This window comes from Pleurodeles waltl, chromosome 7 (assembly GCF_031143425.1).
Source record: "Pleurodeles waltl isolate 20211129_DDA chromosome 7, aPleWal1.hap1.20221129, whole genome shotgun sequence".
Lineage (NCBI taxonomy): Eukaryota > Metazoa > Chordata > Amphibia > Caudata > Salamandridae > Pleurodeles > Pleurodeles waltl.
This window is the reverse complement of record NC_090446.1, coordinates 1,022,895,119-1,022,914,129: the sequence shown is the minus strand read 5'-3', so window position 1 is coordinate 1,022,914,129 and position 19,011 is coordinate 1,022,895,119. Positions and strand designations below refer to the sequence as shown.

General features: G+C 46.3%; 1 protein-coding gene across 2 annotated transcripts in view; it reads right to left on the bottom strand.

Annotated features, from left to right (window-relative positions):
- Positions 1-19,011, bottom strand: part of ABCA5 (ATP binding cassette subfamily A member 5) — a 1,006,180-nt gene that overhangs the window by 444,129 nt on the left and 543,040 nt on the right. For both annotated transcript variants that reach the window (XM_069199839.1, XM_069199840.1), the window contains exons 18-19: positions 9,242-9,361; positions 4,091-4,292 (exon numbers count right to left, since the gene is read on the bottom strand). In XM_069199839.1, coding sequence (XP_069055940.1) covers positions 4,091-4,292; positions 9,242-9,361 — 322 coding nt within the window. The remainder of the gene's footprint in view (positions 1-4,090; positions 4,293-9,241; positions 9,362-19,011) is intronic.

Sequence of the window (19,011 nt, the reverse complement as noted above, 5' to 3'; positions counted from 1 at the left end):
TTCTGAGGACACTAGGGACCTAACTAGTGCAGTCCGTGACCTCTGCCCGGAGCTGCGCCATGAAAGGGTTAGCCGGCGCAGACAGGAACACAGATTCCGGACAATGTTTCGCAGCTACTGCAGGTCCTCCAACAGGATGGCGAACTCAACAGCACTAATCGCCCGTCGCGCAGTGGCGGCACAAGTGGAGGCTGCACACACCAGCAGGGACGTTGTCCAGGGCCTTGTGCACATCACAAATGTGATTGAACATGTCATGGGACAGAGATCTTCCACTCCCAGTGAGGTAGCCTTGGGGGACACTGAGGACAGTTCTGATATAGGAGGCATTGCATATCACCTGTATATTCATGGAATGTTGGTATTTACGGTTTCGGTACACATACTTTGTGGCTGATGGCAGATTGCCACATGTGTGCCATCTATGGCACCTAGGACGTGGGGGAACTGTGCTAACTGGTAAAACTCTATTTTTGTCTGCTGTATTTCCTGTGGGGTGTGGGGGAATCTGATGTACTGTTGGAGTTTGCTTAGCATGGCGTTGATAAATGCATTGAAAAATCTGGAGAGGGTACTCTGTGACACCCCCCCAGCTGCTGCTATGACCCCTTGATAGCTCCCGGAGGCGAGTAGGTGTAGGGAGCATAATACCTGCACATGGGTGCGTATGCTGTGAGTCCTTAGTGTTCTGCGCTGCAGTATGGGTTGTAGCTCAGCTATCAGATCAAGTATCATGGCTGAGTTCAACCTATACCTCCCAAATATTTCCTCCTCTGTCAGGTCAAATAGTGTAATGCGCACTCTGAAAATGCGCTCCTGTCTCCTCCTCCCTCTCCTCAAACCTGCCAAGATCCTCATCCTCCTCGCCATGACGTAGAGTGCAGCCATTGTGGAAAAGAGTCTGAGGCATTCTGGGCCTCTTTATATAGGTTGCACCTGGTTACCACCTGGTTTCACTTAGTGGTATTTTGCATGTGCAAAATGCCATTCTGCGAAAATTTGCAAATTGTGATTTTTTGATGCATCTATTTGCGACTTGGAATTTGCAAATCGCATTTTGCGCCTCGCAATTTCCTACTGGAAATACCGAATCGCAAAATGCGACTCACAAAACCAGGTCGCACCACAAAAAAAAAAAAAAAAAAAAAAAAAAACGAAATTTTTGCGATTTCTAATTTTTGGTCTGCGAATGCCTTTCATGCATCGCAGACCGCGTTTTTGCACTCGCAACCTGCCGATTTTTGCGTTTCGCACCGTTTGCGAGTGCACAAACTTTTCATACATCTGGCCCGAAATGTGAAGCGGTTATCTCCTCTAATTTGTAAATCAGACTTATCATGTGTAATAAGGTAATTCCAATGGTAACATATGGGACAGATAGACCTTGCAGTGGTGAAAAACTAATTTAGAGTTTTTCATCATCAGGACATGCGAAACCAAAAAGTACATGTCTTACCTTTTAAATATATTGCACTCTGCTCTCTGGGCTGTCAAGGGTCTACCCTAGGGGTGACTTATAAAGTTTGGACCTGGCAAAAGGTTTATTTTGCCAGGTCGAAATGGTAGTCCATAAACTGCACACACGTGCTCTGCAATGGCAGGCCTGAGGCATGTTTAAAGGGCTACTTAAGTGGGTGGCACAATCAGTTCTGCAGGCTCACTAGTAGCATTTCATTTACTAGGGACCTGCAAGTAAATTAAATATGCCAATTGGGTATATGCCAGTGTAACAATGTTTAAGAAAAAGAGCACAAGCACTTTAGCACTGGTTAGCAGTGGTAAAGCGCTCAGAAACCTTAGGTAAGCAAAAACGAAGTCAGCAAAAACAGGATGTCTGAAGGCAAAAAGTTTGAGAAAACCACACCAACCATGCCAGGTCTAACAAAAACACTAATGCATAACCAAAATAAGCATGCTTCAAACTTTCAATACATTGTTACTCCCTAGAATGCACTGAAAACAGGGGCACCATATGCAAATCAGATAAGAATTTGAGTAAGACCAAAGTACACTATAATCTCTTTGCAAAGAACCTCTGCTCCACACACAAGCCCATCATCACCTCAGCCAAAGTCATCTTCCTGAAGACAACCATCAAAGAAAGCCTCAAAAAGAGAGCAAGAGAAGCCAAGCACTTGCATAGGCAGTACAAAGGTGTCAATCTTCTATCCAGTCTTACCTTCAAATGTGTAACAACATGAGTCACTTTGAAAACATTTTAAGTAAATCCGGGGTCAAAAGGCAGTACATAAAACATGGTGGGTTAGGATGGTGAAAAATGGTGTGGACCAGGATGCATGCCAGCCTGATACAGCCTCATCTCTTCTCCTTCAGAACTTCTTCTCCTTCAGAACTACTTGACTAGAGTAAAACAAGGAGTGGACCCTATCGCATCGCTATATGTTTGTCTAAATTAAAACCTAATAGGCTTTGCTATATTTTGGAAGTTCCAAAACTTGGACAGGAAATCCTGTTTGACACAACCACATAGAGAACACTACTTATGCGTTTGGTTGCAAGACCTGCTTTTTGTGACAACTGCCTTACTACAATTATGGCTTTATAACTAACTTAGTTTGCACCTCTTACTTACATTCTTAATTTTCTAAATGCACCTTAACCACGGGATTCCTTGCAGAACTCTGTTTATGTTCATGGCATTACATTATCTAAGACTTTCCATAATCACATCTCCAACAGATCTGCCATGGACCTGAGGCAAGCACATATATATATCAATTTACGAGCTTGATGTGTAGAACAGAAGTTATGGCCCACACATCTGTCTCAACGTACCTGGAGAAAATTCACGTCTGGCATATAAAATATGCCTGCCAGACACTGCCAGGCATTTTGTTTTATTGTTGCGACTTGTGGCAACCTTTCCCCTCAAAAGCATACAAACAAGAATGCCAAACTGTTATTTTACAGCAATAAGACAATTTTAGTGCAGAATAAATGCACGAGTATTTTTGCAAATACCAAAATGATCACAGCGGATGCAAAAAACACAGAATGCGAAAACTATGAAAACAAAATAATTGTATAGATCACTGTATGCCTAATCTTTGCATCAAATGGTTGCTGTTTTATCTAGATCCATAATTTAGATACTATCATCACAGATGCGTACCTGAGATTCAACTATTTTCCGGCCCGCACTCTGTCTCGGACGCAAGGCCTGTATTTTTTCTCAGTGGAAGTATCCTTATAAGACTACTGCCTTGGTGCAGCTCTAGGAATAACTGCTATGCTCCCATTCTGTCCTGGAACGAATCAAAGCCACCCACCTCTTCTCATTTGAACGACTATCTTATCCTATCCAAATCAGTTATTTTGAAAAATATATGTGACTCGTGATGTCAGGTGGGAGAAACAGTGTGATCATTCACTTACACATTCGTATTAAATCCTAAAGTCGCTACGCTTTTTCCTCTGGGTCAACCATTTAAATGTGTGCATGTATATGGGAGCTAGAACGATACTACTAGAAAGTACGATAAACAGAACTGATTGTCGCAAGACAATGAACATAAATGCATGAACTATTGCAAAATAGTTATGATTATATGGCCTACGGCTTCAACAAGCAAACTAACGAATGCACAATATTGGTGGTGGGGGGTCTACTAAATGACATATAAGGCAACACAAATAACACTGCGTTCGATTGTTTTAACCATGTGAAGCTCAATGGCAGCGCACACGTCTCTCCCCACAGCTCAGCTTTCAAACTGCCTAATCTATTAAATGCTAGTGATATCAATTATTTGAAAGCATCAGGATACAAATCAGTCTGTGATGTACACTAAAGAAAGAAAGAAATCAACAGTTATCTATTGTTATCCTCATGGCCCTCCTCTTTCTTCTCGACAGTCACACATTTCTTAACACCTTTAAAATGTATTTTGCAAACTGTGCAAAATGTTATAACACCAATAAGGCCAACTAAGTCACATCAACCAGTGTCATAAATGCCTCCGTCCTAGTCTTTACAGCATCATGCCCATACAGGGACTCTAGAAGTCTTCTGGCGTATTTAGATTCGCAAAATGCTTCGAATGCGTGAAAAGAACTCGCAGGTACTTACACAACTCTAACAGATTTACTTTCCCGCTTTAAATTGAGGAAGTGAAAACGGGCTACGGTTGCTGCCTGTTGCCTCCAGAGCGCTGGGCTGCTCACAGTATTGGCCTTGCTTTCAGACAGCAAAAGAAGACTCTGCTCCATTTCCCCAAGTGATTTCCTGTCCAAGTCTTCCTCTGTGTGTTGCTGATTAAAAACACTATAATCTGCTCGAAACAAAAAAATAAAAGGAATGAAAAGGACGCGGTACCATTGTCAATCATTATTTTCGGGTTGAGGGGAATATGTAAGGACAATAACAGATAACTGCCATCCGTTTAACAATGCATTTAAGTGTTATACTGTGCTGCTGCACAACAATGCGTAACTGCAGACAAACGTTATTAAAATACAAAAGAAAGCAGTGGAAAACATATCATTTTTGTGCTGGGAGGTATTTAAAATTTTGGGCAATTTTTTTTTTTTTAAAAGAAGAGTAAGAAAGTGTTTTGTATGCATCACTGTATTGGCAAATGATACACATCTTGCACAGCAGTCAATACACGCTGATTAGTTTATTGAAATCTGAAGCTAACAGGCGTGCGGGACAAAATAAACGTAATAAAAACCTATTCCATATAGTTACTTCCCTAAATATTGTAATTCTTGCACCTGCTATTCAATTACTACTCAGTGAAAGTTGGTTTCTATGAAGAACGTCCGGGCTCCTGGGTTTCCATTTCACTATTTAGCTTCCTTATTGTTTTTTAAGTCGAGCATACTACGCAGAGCGTGCGCTGTGTGCTGCAAGATATACTGCATGGTTGCCAATCCATACATTGGGTTGTTAGGTCGAGCCTACTAGACATCACATGCACCGCATGTTGAGAGACATATTGTGGGCTTGCCCTGAACATACAGGTTCTGAACACTGGTTGGATTTACTGTCACTCCTATTTTCTTGCTTTTTATTGGCTGGCTTTTTGTCAGTCTCTTTCACAGCGTCTGAACAGTTGTTAATGCTAGCCACGCTGTAGCTAATAGTAGAAAAACAAGTTACTTACCTTCAGGTATGCTCTTTCTGGAAGAGACTATCTAACTGCAGATTCCTCCCTTTTTGAATATTCCCCAGGGTCAGACTGGATCCAGAAACTTCTCAGCAGTACCCCTGCGTCCAAATAGGTGGAGCCATGCAACTCCACACTGATGCCATTCAGCTCCAGAAATGATGGGGTTTGTCGATATAGGTGCCACACAGCTGCACTGTCAGTTGCTTGAAAGACAGTCTAAAGCTCCGAGACACAGAGCCCCAACAGCAAATTGGATTTGACTAGTGTGCGGATTTCTAGCTTGGTTCATATTAATGGAGGGAGGAACAGCAGTGAGGAATCTGAGGTTAGATAGAATCTCTACCAGAAACAGCATTACTGAAGGTGAGCAACTTGCTCTTCTGACAGACTTCTAACCACAGACGCCTCACCTTTTGAACAGATACCAAAATGATAACTATTCAGAGGTGGATCTGTGAATGGACCCAAACCAGAAAGTCCTGCAGGACTGAGCTGGCAAAATGCCCCATTCGGCAAACCTGTCTGTCCAGACAGAAGTGCTTCATGAACTAATGGAAGGATGTCAACATAGCTCCCTAGAAGATGACCAGGACAGGTATTCTGCCTGCCAGGGCAGTTGTATAAGCTTTCACTTTGCAGATGGCCCTTCAGGAGGCTGCTTTCTAGCCAACACATAACATATCTTAATGCAGAGCACAAGGCAGCAGGAGATGGTCCTCTTCTGCATGCCACGTGCCACAAAGAGTTGGTCCGATCAATGGAAAAGCTCAGTGCTTTTTTGGTGTCCAAGCAATGAAGTCTCTCCTCCTCCTTAGAGGGGTGAGGCAGAGCAATGAAAGCCGGGAAGTTAATATTTTGACTGAAATAGAATGGCATTACAACTTTTGGTAAGAAAGATGCTTGCATCTTCTGAACCAGTAGGTCTAGGAAGAAGATGGTGTATGGTGGGTTGACGCAGATAGCTTGAATCTCAATTACCCATTGTGCCAATGTTATAGCAATGAGGAACAGCATTTTAGGAGTGGGGGGACACAAGCGACAGCTGTGAGGTGGCTCAAAAGAGGTATGCATCAATTAAGTTAGGGCTAAGATAAGGTCCCACTGTGGTATGACAATGGGAGAGGGAGGAAGCAGATGTTGTAGTCCTTTAAAAAAAGGCATGACAACAGGTGATTTAAATAATGAGGGCTGATTAGCAACTGCAAAAAAGCCGAAGAGTTCAATGTCACCCTTTAACTGTGCCGAGAACAAATTTTTGCCGAGTGAGAGACAAAACAGACAGCAAAACGTCAGCTAACTTGGAGTGAGTCAATCTGCTATGCCTGCACAAAGCCACAAATCTGTCTCAAGGACAGACGTATACTGTATTTGTCGAGGGATGCCTGGCTGCCAAGATATCAAACTATCTCCAGAGGAAGGCCAAAGGTGTTTAACTGTCACTGCTCAGTTTCCAAAAAAAGAAGGTGGAGATTGAAAAGGCCTGGATGCAGGACCCTGCCCCATTGCTGCAACAGCAGACCCTCTCTTAGGGGAAGCCTGATCGGGGACCGATGCTCATGCCAAAGATACCATACGCTCCATAACTGATATGGGCTACTAGAGTGACTTGGGCATGTTCAGTCCTGATGTTCTTAGAACTCCGGGTAGAACTGGTAGAGGAAATGGCAGGAAATCACACAGTAGTCCTGAGTTCAACCCAAGGAGGTGAATTCTAATTGGGCATTTTCTTGCTTAACCATTTTGTGCCTCAGCCTGTCTGTGGAATACACATCTGAGTCAGGATGACAGTTGGGCTGTTTGTGAATCCACTCTAGGCAGTCACACAAAGAGAGGTGAGGAGTGCACTGCATATCATGGTGGGTCTTCCTGAGCAAGAGTGGTGGGAGGAGCCGACACCTGCACCTGAATAGAGCTGTGCCTGTCCTTACACAAAGCAGTCTCCAACCCCCTGGAGTCTGTCTGGGGCCAGGTCAGGGAAAGGCAGGGTCTTGTGCACTACAAAGACTTCTCTAAAATTTGTCTACTTCAAAGACAGAAATGGGTATAAGTTCTGGACCTCTGACACAAACGTTAGAACACTTCTGGACTGAGGACGTTCTGCCAGGAAGAAGAGCTGGATCCTGTAGGAGGAAGTGCCACTCTTCCTGTTGCTTTGTTGTGCTGGCCTCCTGCTTGCTGCTTCTGTTCTGCGAGTGAAAGGATTGGACTTTGCTTTCTACACCCTGCTTTCCAAGGTTCTCCAAGAGCTTGAACTGAGCTTGCTTTCTGTTAAAAAGTCTCAGGGACATCAAAGACATCATCTGCCAGTGCCTTGCCTCTTCTGCTGAGAGTCCTGCCTTGCCACGCGGGCAAATTTCAGTCCATGGGCCCTCAGAAGTGTAAACTGGTGACCTGAAAAAGAAAATCCGCACACAATGTGCTCTGGCTGAAAAATTTATGCAAAACCTGTAGAATCGATGCAGCGCCTGTCTCGCAGTTGAAAAATGAAAGCAGTACCTGCAGAACGGACACAGCGCCTGTTTCACCGCTATTCCATCATTACAGCACGTCTGGATTTTCCAAGCATCGTCCCTGGGCATTAATTTCTCATCAACCCAGCACCACAGTAAGAAACCTAGGCTGCATGTCCAGAAATCAACACATCTCCTTTCCTGTGAGGACAGAATCAACACAGGACCACTCCTGTCAGTAAGGAACCGACGCTTGGCCTCACCTGCGAGGAAACAATCAACGTGTCACCTCCCCTGCGCAGTAAGGAACCAAAGCATTGCTTTTTTTGTGCCGCACCTCTCCTGCGGCCCACATTGGCTTTGTTTTTGACACATCCCAGGTACTTTGCACTAAAAAGATACAACCATTGGTTCCTATGGAGTAAGACTCATTTAAAGTTTTTAAGAATTATATCTTTACTTGTTTATGTTGGATTTGTGTTGCTTTGGTCTTGTTTTACTCAGACAAATATTGGTGTGGAGTACTTTTGTGGTGTTTTCACTGTGTTACTGTGTGTGTGTGTACAAATACTTTCTTTATACATTGCCTCAGAGAAAAGCCTGAATGTTTGAGCCAAGCTATTAATGGGGTGAGAGCAGGGGTTATCTAAGCTGTGTGGGTCCTTTACCCTGAATAGAGTGAAGGTCCCTCCTTGGAGAGGATGCAAACCACTAGAGGTCCCATTTCAAACAGATACTATTTATTGGACCAGTCTGTGAGACAGGGCCACGTAGGAGGAAGTTATTACCTTGTTATCAGTTTACATCATGCTTCCCTGATGGTGAATGATGCTTCATTTTAGGTGTGACTGTAGGCATCAGAATGTATGCAATGATTAAGAGCACTTATCTTCATGTACCTGGGGGTCTTTTGTTGACTCCTGTCCTTACTTCTTCTCACTCATCCTGGCATGTGGGAGTCTGTCTGCTTTCAATTGAGGCAAGTCCACTGATGGTAAGGTCAGAAACATGCTTGAAGTATATGTAGGAGCTTTGAGAGGCAAGCAAGTGGGTATCAGTGTGTGTGGATTGCTCAGAGTGCCCTGATAATGCTACCTGTCTAGCAGCCATTGATATTTGCTTTGCCCGAGGGTATGTCTCTGTTTGTCCTCTTTCCTTTCATTGGCTGTAGGAAGAGAAGAGTAACATGGCAGAAGGAACACATGGGGAAATGCTGAGCAAATGAAAAGGTAGGAAAAGTAGAGCGTAGGTCTGAGAAAGAGGGAACAGTATGCAGAAGTTGGGATCCTGATTAAAAAGGCAGCAAAATATGATGAAAGAAAAAAACAGAATTGCATTAAAACTATGGTTCTAATGTATTCTTTCCGATTTGCAGACAATAATTCAGTCTACATACCTGTATAACACAATCTGCAGAATGTTTTTTCTTTTAATTAACTGCATCATGAAACAACAGACTAGAAAGAACATATGACGCTTACGGCAACCACTGCTCATTTCAGCAAAACAGATGGAAGCCCATCTACCGACTGACTGCAAATCGGTCATGAGGCTTGTATTAATTTGCACAATTACAAAAAAAAGTCAGACTTTCATTGATACAATTAGAGATTACGGTTGTGTTTTCTCGATGACCAAAATATGAGTAGTTTTTACCTGCTTGATCAATTTCTGCCTCGACTTCCAACTTCAGGAAGACATCCTCCAAGGTGGTCATTGAGACTCCATAACTAATGACTCCAAGGTCACTATGGCCATCCAGATCTGAAAATAGACCTGAAAAACACATTTTTAATAATTTTACAAAAAGTATTCCGTGGCCATATCGTGCACCAACCTGTGGGAGTGTGGATGGGATAGAAATTTAGTTGACAAATACTTGGGTCTGGAAGCAAAGTACAAGTTACTTACCTTCGGTAACGAAATATCTGGTAGAGACATATTCTAGTTGCAGATTCCTTACCTTAGAATTTTACCCCATGTGTCAGACTGGATCCGGAGATTATTTCTTCGGGCAATACCCTTGAACTTGGGTAGGTGGCGTCGGTCGACTCCGCAGGCATCGTGGTCGCCGTGATGACGTTGGTAGTACATAGACACCGCCCTTGCGCAGTGACGTCAGTTTCTTTTAACGACTTTCCACGCCGGAGCGCAGAGCCGCTAAGAACATTGATATTGGTGCGCTAGAGCTAAGGACCTGAAAGGACTAATCCCTGTCCCTAGAAATCAGTTCGCAAGCGGGGAGGATGGGTGGGCGGTAAGGAATCTGCAACTAGAATATGTCTCTACCAGATATTTCGTTACCGAAGGTAAGTAACTTGTACATCTGATAGAGACATCTAGTTGCAGATTCCTTACCTTAGAGTAGATACCCAAGCAATGCCATCCTCGGTGGCGGGCTGCGAACTAAGATCATACTAGAAAGTCCTGCAGGACCGAACGACCAAAGTATCTGTCCCGATGGACCTGACTGTCCAGGCAGTAATATTTAGCAAACGTGTGCAGGGATGCCCACGTAGCTGCCTGACAGATGTCCAGGACAGGAACTCTGCGTGCTAACGCAGTGGATGCAGCAGTGACCCTGGTAGAATGAGCCCGCAAGCCGTCTGGATGTTGCTTTTTTGCCAAGGCATAGCACAATTTGATGCAAAGAAGCAGCCATTGAGAGATGGTACGTTTCTGCACCGCCTTCCCTTTCTTCGCACCCACATAGCCAACAAAGAGTTGATCGTCCACCCGGAAGTCTTTAATACGACTGAGAGAGAACGTCAACGCTCTTTTTGGGTCCAGACGGTGCAGTCTCTCCCCCGCATGGGAAGGATGTGGGGGTGCGTAGAAGGTAGGCAAAGTGATGGACTGGCCTACATGAAACGGTGTAACCACCTTAGGAAGGAAGGAAGCTCTAGTACGTAACACCACTTTGTCGGGTGTACGGAGGCTTTGAAGAAAGGGCCTGAAGCTCACTCACCCTGAGAGCAGAGGTGATGGCAATAAGAAAGACAGTTTTGAATGTGAGGAGCCGTAAGGGACAATTATGCATAGGCTCAAAGGAAGTACACATCAAGAAAGTAAGCACAAGATTAAGATCCCACTGAGGCATGATGAAGGGAGTGGGAGGAAATAAGTGGGTGAGCCCCTTTAAGAACTTACTCACAAGAGGAGATTTAAAGAGTGAGGGCTGATCAGGAAGCCTAAGAAAGGCGGAAATGGCAGACAGATAACCCTTACAATGCAGGGCCCTGCTGGGCTAAGGCAACAATGAATAGAAGAACCTCTGAAAGAGGGGCAGATAGGGGGTCAACAGATTTGTTGGTGCACCATGCCACAAATGTATTACAAAGACAGGCGTATACAGTTTTAGTCGAGGGACGCCTGGCTGCCAAGATAACATTGCAGACTTCGGGTGAAAGGGCATATGCTGTCAACTGTTGCCGCTCAATCTCCACGCATGAAGGCGGAGGTTGGACAGGTTCGGGTGGAGGACCGTCCCCTGCTGCTGCAACGGAAGATCCGCCCGAAGAGGCAGTCTGAGTGGAGGATCGATGGACACGCTCAGTAGCTCGGTATACCACACTCTTCGAGCCCAGTCCGGAGCCACCAAGATAACTTGAGCCCGGTCGCTCTTGATCTTCTTGAGAACTCTGGGCAGAAGAGGGATAGGCGGGAAGGCGTAAAGGAGGCCAGAGTTCCACTTGAGACGAAAAGCGTCTCCAAGCGAGTGCCGCCTTGGAAACTCCAACGCGCAAAATAGCTGACATTGCACGTTCTCTACGGAGGCGAACAGATCTAACCAAGGCTCTCCCCACTTGGGAAAGAGACCTTGTGCCACCTCCAGATGGAGACGCCATTCATGATCGACAGTGCATCGGCGGCTAAGTTTGTCTGCTCTGGCGTTGAGAGAGCCCGCCAGATGTTGAACCAGCAGGGTAATGCCCTGATGTTCCAGCCATGTCCAGAGGCGTAGTGCCTCTTGACATAGGGTCCAGGATCCTACCGAGCCTTATTTGTGGGAGTACCACATGGCGGTAGTGTTGTCCGTGAACACCTGCACCACTTTCCCTTTGATAGAGGGAAGGAATGCTTTCAATGCAAGTCTGATCGCTCGGAGCTCCAGCATGTTTATGTGGAGTCCCGATTCCACCGGAGACCAGAGGCCTCTGATCTCCGCCTCTCCCATGTGGCCGCCCCAACCCAGAAGCAACGCATCTGTCACTATTGAGAGATCTGGTTGGGGAAGGGAGAGGGATCTACCATTGACCCAATTGGGATTTGAAAGCCACCACTGCAGGTCTTTTGCAGTCCCCTCCGAGATCTGGACCATGTCAGAGAGATTCCCCTGATGCTGAGCCCACTGGAACTTCAAGTCCCACTGCAGAGCCCGCATATACCACCTGGCATGTGTTACTAGCAGGATGCAGGAGGCCAAGAGGCCCAACAGCCTCAGAGTCTGTCTCACCGAAACCAAAGACCAAGGCTGAAGAATCGGAATCATAGCCTGAATGTCTTGGACTCTTTTGGGGAGGATAAGCCCGAAACTGCACTGTGTCCAGAACTGCCCCGATGAAAGGGAACGTCTGAGAGGGAGTCAGGTGTGACTTCGGCACGTTGATAGTGAACCCCAGCTGGTGCAGGAGGTTTGCCGTAGTCTGGAGGTGTGAGACCACTGTCTGGGGCGAAGGCGCCTTCAACAGCCAGTCGTCTAGGTAGGGGAAGACTGAGACCCCTAACCTGCGCAGATGAGCTGCAACCACCGCCATCACTTTCGTTAATACCCGAGGAGCACTGGTAAGGCCGAAAGGGAGCACGGTAAACTGAAAGTGCTCGTGACCTACCACGAATCGTAGATAACGTCTGTGGGCAGGCAGGATGGGGATGTGGAAATAAGCATCCTGCAAGTCCAACACTACCATCCAGTCTTCTGGGTCTAAGGCAGAAAGAACCTGAGCCAGGGTGAGCATTTTGAACTTTTCCTTCTTGAGGAAGTAGTTCAGGTCACGAAGATCTAGGATGGGGCGCAAGCCTTTGTCTTTTTTTGGTATCAGAAAGTAGCGGGAATAACAACCACGGCCTACTTCTGGCACAGGGACCCTTTCTATAGCTCCCTTGGCCAAGAGAGCCGCAACTTCCTGGCGGAGAAGCACCAAATGATCCCCCGAAAGGGGATGGAAGGATGGTGGCATGTGTGGTGGTGCGGATTCGAAAGGGAGAGAGTAGCCCTTCTGAATTATTTGCAAAATCCACCCGTCCGTGGTGATATGTTTCCAGTGGGGCAGATGATGGTGGATTCTGCCTCCTACTGGGCGGGAGTGAGGGGACGGACTAGGAAGGTTTGGAGGCTGCTGCGGGGGCAGGGGTGGACTGGACAGACCTCTGGTTCCCTGTCCCACGACCACGTGGGATTCCGCGCCCCCGGCCACGCATAGGCTGTCCAGCGTGCATGGCCCGGTGGCTGGGTTGAGGTCGCCAAGCGTCTAGCTGAGTCCATTACTGTGCAGATAAACTGCGTTGAGAGCACTATAAAAGCAACAGTTACCTTATCAGCATTCAAGAGCCGCCTCCTTGAGATCAATTCCGAACTCAATGAGACCAAGGAGTTTCTGACTCAGCAGAAAATCTCCAAATTACAGAAAGATATTAGGAGATTTGACTGAGAAAAAGTCTACCCCTATATCAAGGAAGATTTTGAGGCTGATGCCCAATCTCATTCATCAGATGAGTCCACTGTGTCTAATAAGAAGACACAGAACTACAGTAGCAGCTCTTCATCGGATGGATGGAGCACTGACAACAGTATGTCACAACCCCCTTTCAATTACCCACAATATCCCACTAACTAACCTTTTTTCTGGCAACCACCGTACCCGTTTTTCCAACCCCGTCCAATGTTACCCTACGTGCCTTTTTTAGGCCGCGGCCAGGGCAGAGGAAGAGGCAGAAGGAGAGGCAGAGGCAGACGAGTGCATTGGAACAGAGAGGAACCGCAAATGGTCACCCGGAGTCAGAGCAAGACTCCCCCACCGAGGACCTAGTGGTCAATCTATCCTGTAGACAACTTTCGGTACATGAATCAAGAGCCCTGAACAGGGGCTTAGGCTTTGTACCCACACCACCTGAGGATTTTTTTCCGTTTCAACTGTGAGCTCTCCCAGTTCTTTAGAAAATCCGTCTTCAGTTTTTCTTTATGGACCGACCATTGGCTCCCGCGATTGAGGACACTGGTTTAAGGAATCCTTCCACTTTTGTTCCTCCATCTCAATCTCCCCCATGCGAAGTTCTGGCATTCGAAAAAGCTGTCATGTCATTGACAAAGTACGTCCCAAACAACCATTTATCAACTTACCGACACTTGAAAGGGAGGCACTGAAAACTCTGGCTACAGATAAGGGAGGGGCCATAGTCATTATGAACACCTCCGGCTATAGGCATGAATGCCTTCGCCTCTTGAGTGACACTACATACTATGCACCATTAGCTCACGACCCCACTAATGAGTTACAGACACAGATTAGGAGTATGATCGAGGAGGCTCGCAATAACTCTTGGATCTCCCCCAAAGAAGCAGAGTTCCTTGATGCAGCGCACCCTCGCACTCCTTGTTTTTACTGCTTTCCCAAGATACATAAGGGCACCTCTCCTCCACCTGGTCGCCCTACTGTATCAGGTATCCGCTCGGTCTTAGAACCTCTGTCTGTGTTCTGTGATTTTTTTCTACAACCTCTGGTAAAAGATTCCAGCAACTTTTTACAGGACACCAAGCATGTTCTCAATTTGATTGAAACTATTAATTCTAGTACCCACGTCCAGGCCCTGATCACTTTGGATGTAGAGGCTCTCTATACTAACATCCCTCAAGAAGCCACCCTTCAAGTTGTGGAGTCTGCCCTTCTCCAGAGTACTTGGTCCTCCCCAACCCCTGTGCATTTTATAATGCAATGTGCGACTTTAGCCATGAAAAATATTTTTTTTCAATTTGAGGATTACCTGTTCCACTAGATTCGGGGTACCTCTATGGGCAGCACATTCGCACCAAGTTTGGCCTGTTTGTACATGTACCATTTCGAGAAGATGTTTATTTTACCTACATCCAATCCTTTTTATGACAACATCAAACTGTGGCGAAGGTACATTGATGACATTCTCATCATCTGGCATGGCTCTTTTCAGGATATTGATCTTTTCACTAACTGGGTCAATACCTTGGACCCGTTTTTTAAATTTACCACCCACGCTTCTTCTACACAAGTGTCCTTTCTGGACCTATTGATTAAGATTGACGGTGGGAATCTTGTGACTGACACTTACCATAAAAGTACCGACCGGAATAACTTGCTCCTGTACGAGAGCCACCATCCCAAGGCCCTGCAAAATAACCTTCCTTTTGGCCAGTTTCTTAGGTTATGATGCAATTGTAGCTCGGTCCAGTCTTTTGACACGCATGCTCTTGACCTCAACCATAAACTATCTAACCGCCACTACCCTAGGAGTATCGTTAATCTAGCCTACCAGAGGGCCCGCAACAACCACAGAGAGGCGCTATTGGAATCTGTGGCTAAGGAACCAGACATTCGTTTGACATGTGTTTCCACGTATACTCCCTTGTCCAACACTGTGAAAAAGCTTATTAGCAAACGTTGGAATATCTTACAGAGTGGGGGTACTCAGATCCCTAGGCCCCTTTTTGCATTTAAAAGATCTCCCAATATAAAAGATCTGGTTGTCCATACACGTCCTCAACAGGACACAGGACACAGTAAGACAGACCACTTTATGGAATCCACCCATGTGGTTCCTGTAACGTCTGCCCCCTCACAAAATGAACTGACCGACTGGGCTTGAAATATGTCGGCACTTGGCACCTCAATAGACACACTAATTGCAACACGCGACAACGCATCTACATGATTTCATGTCCTTGCAACTTACAATGCATTGGCATGACGACCAGACCAGTAAAACAGAGGATCAATGAACACCGGAGCAACATTAGGTGCTCTCGCATTACTACCAAACTAAGTACGCACTTTCTGGAAACCAATCATGGGCGGACGACTTATGGTGGATCGTTCTGCAGGTGCTGAGATACAATAACAATGACCCTAAATATCTATTTAGAATAGAACAACGGTGGGTGTTTAGACTTAAGACATCCAGTGAGGGTCTGATTGATGAGATCCCGTGGAGCACTTTAACACCCTAATTGGATCACAGTCTACTAACCCCAACCAATATGACCCTCTCCTATTGCTTGAAGCCCAGTTTGATTTTTGCACGTGGGTTCTTGAGTTAATTACAGAGGTTCACTTCTATACACTTATGATGGCCGGTTACAATCACAAGAATTATACTTTTTTTCCTTCTTTGCCACTTTAGATAGAGCATTTAGAGCAAAGTGGCTCTCTTCTCTATTGAGATACTGCCAATTATCCATGTCCAAATCTTGCTGCCCACTATTGGTGTGATCTCTCTACACCTAAGATGGCCGCCATGTGTACTTTTTCATTATACAGCGTCTTACAGGACTTGAAATCTACCAGTAAGATGGCCGCCGGGTGTGTTTTCTGTAAGTCCTACCTTGATTTTCATTACCCTCTCTCAGCAATACTCTTCTGATGATTGCCTTTAGTTATTGACGCGATGCATCACGCGTCTAAACTTGAATTGACAAGCACCTGACTAGCACTGGTCCAGGGTATTTATTTTGCTTATTGGATTCGGGGTAGGTCAACCGAAGACCCGTTTTTTATGAATGGCTCTCGTCGACTGGATGCCTATTACGAATAGCAAGATGGCCGCCAGTTTTACGCAAGTACTTCATTACATTTTGACTGCTCATTTAATTGACAACCACCTGCTGCCACTTCCTGATTTGAGCGCGACCGAGCACGCTCCTGTATTTGTGTATATTAGGAGTCCCCACGCGCCGTTTCAATGTCTTCAGGCGCGCAGCTGAGGGCAGGTTGCTGGAAGTACCAAGGATTGAACAAAGTAAGTCCCCCTTAGTCTTGAGGGTCTTTTTTACATAATACTACACTCTTTTGATGACTATTACTCTTGATGTGTTTTTTTCTGTTTTTGATTTTTGACAAGTACCAGTCCCTTTGCTAGAGGTCACAAGGGGACTTTTTGCTGTATTTTTTTGTGATAAAGTACATTTTACTGTGTCTGTTGGGATGACTCTGACTTGCTACATGACCAGACTTACCAATTTATATGTCATGTTCTTTTTTCTCCCAATTTATGATTATGAATGTGCCAGTGTTCACTACAACTGTGCATTACTTTGTTGTTTCTATACTTAGTAATTCTCCTTTGGTTGAGGCTTGCGCGTTCCTAGGATGCTTATTCTCTACTATGGGATGGTAAGCCTCCTCCTTTTTTTGTTATTTCTGTTTGTGCCACATTGGGGACCTGGGTGCATGTAATTATACCACATTGTGTGTACCTAACCACCTCTTCACTAATATACCTTTATATTCCCACTTCCATGCAGGGCGACTGATTGACCAACCAACGCTGACAATTAGTCATCATTCAGTAAGTGACTGTCTAGCACTTGCTTTTGTTTCTTTTTTTAGAATAGGAGAAGTAGCGGTTACGGCCCACATGAAGCGTCATGGGATCATTTGTTGACCATCAAGACGCGAAACATGTTGACCATATCATTCTAGGATTAGGTACACTACCTTTTTCCTCTGTGTAGAATGTTGTGGGACATTATCCCCTTAGTCACTCCCTTTGTTTATTTTTTTAATCTTGGCCTGAACCTTTTTCTGATTAATTAAAGGGATGTTAAAAGGCTCAGAGCCAATTTTAATCCTTTCAGTCTCTCCTATATAGCTTTTCCATAGTCAGTATTCACTTCAGACCCCATGTGACTTTGGTATACTATCTTCGGTACTGTACCATCCCTAGAATAAGGGGTGGGCCGCCAGACATTGCAGCACCGGTCTGATGAGGAGATTGCCCAGTGATGAAGCTTGGCATCCTTTCAGGTGTTTGAGGGCTCTCCTGATATTACTGACTCCGTCTGACCCTGCATTATTCCCCTATCTTTTGGAACAGTGTACCATTTCTAGTTTTCAGTGATCCTTGGGAGACTGTACACTGGACCATTATTCTCCCAGTCCCTTTTCGTTTTGATGGGTTGGGGTCGCGACAGGGCGCCCCTTCCGTGGCCACGAAAGGGACAAAAAGCGGACTGTGGGGGGTGTGTGGCAGCAGAAAGGGCAAGGGACCGAGCCGTAGACCTGGACTCCTTGAACCTCTCCAAGGCCGAGTCCGCTTTGTCTCCAAAGAGACGGGTGCCATCAAAGGGCATGTCCATGAGTGACTGTTGGACATCCCCCAAAAAAACAGAAGTACGTAACCAGGCATGGCGCCTCAAGGCCACTGTCGTAGCAACCGATCTGCCCAGAGAGTCAGTCGTATCCAGCCCACAACGGATGGTGAACTTTGCAGCATCTCTCCCGTCTTTGACTGCTTGGGAGACGATAGCACGGGCCTCCTCTGGTATCTGCAGCAGGACATGCACAACCGTATCCCACAGGGAGTGGGAATAATGGCCCAAAAGGCATGCAGTGTTCACGGGCAGCAGCGCGAGGATGGAGAAATAAAACAACTTCTTACCAAACTGTTCCAGCCTTTTGGATTCCCTATCTGGGGGTGCGGAAGGGAACGCGCCAGACAAAGAGGACGCCTGGATAACAAGACTCTCAGGAGTAGGATGTTGGGACAGGAACTTCGGTTCGTTCCATGCAGGCCGATGGCGGCAAGGGATCGTCCTGTTCACAGGAGTCCCTGTGTTGGGTTTGGACCACATACCCAAAAGGACGTCAGTGAGGGCTTCATTAAATGGAAGAAGGAGTTCAGAAGTAGAAGCCCCAGGATGAAGCACCTCCGTCAGGAAGTTAGACCTGACTTCGACAGTAGGTGGCTCAAGGCCAAGGACCTCAGCTGCCCTACTAACCACCATACCATAGGTAGCTCCCTCCGCCGCAGCCAAGGTAGGAGACAGCATGCCAGAGTCAGGAGAAGTATCAAGACCAGGGCCCACCGAAGCCGATGGCGGCATCAGCTGACGCCGCTCCGACTCTGAGTCGTCGGGGTTGAGAATGGGGTCGACATCGATAGTGGGCACTACCGACGTCGAGAGTGTCGCTAAACGACCCAGCGCCGGGGAAGGTCTCGACTGTGCGACCGGCGTCGTGGTGGATCCACGCACGGATCCAGAGGCGACCTCGGTTGCCAGGGCCAAAGCCGCCGGCGTGGAACCCGAAGGCCCCTCAGCCAAGCCCCTTGGGCCCGAAGGCGCCATATCGGGGTCGGCACGCCCAAAGATGAGGCGCATGGCCTCTTAAAACTGTGAGTTGGGTGGGGGTCGCTCCGGCTCTGGGATACTCTGGGAAGCGCGGAGCCGACCCAGGCGT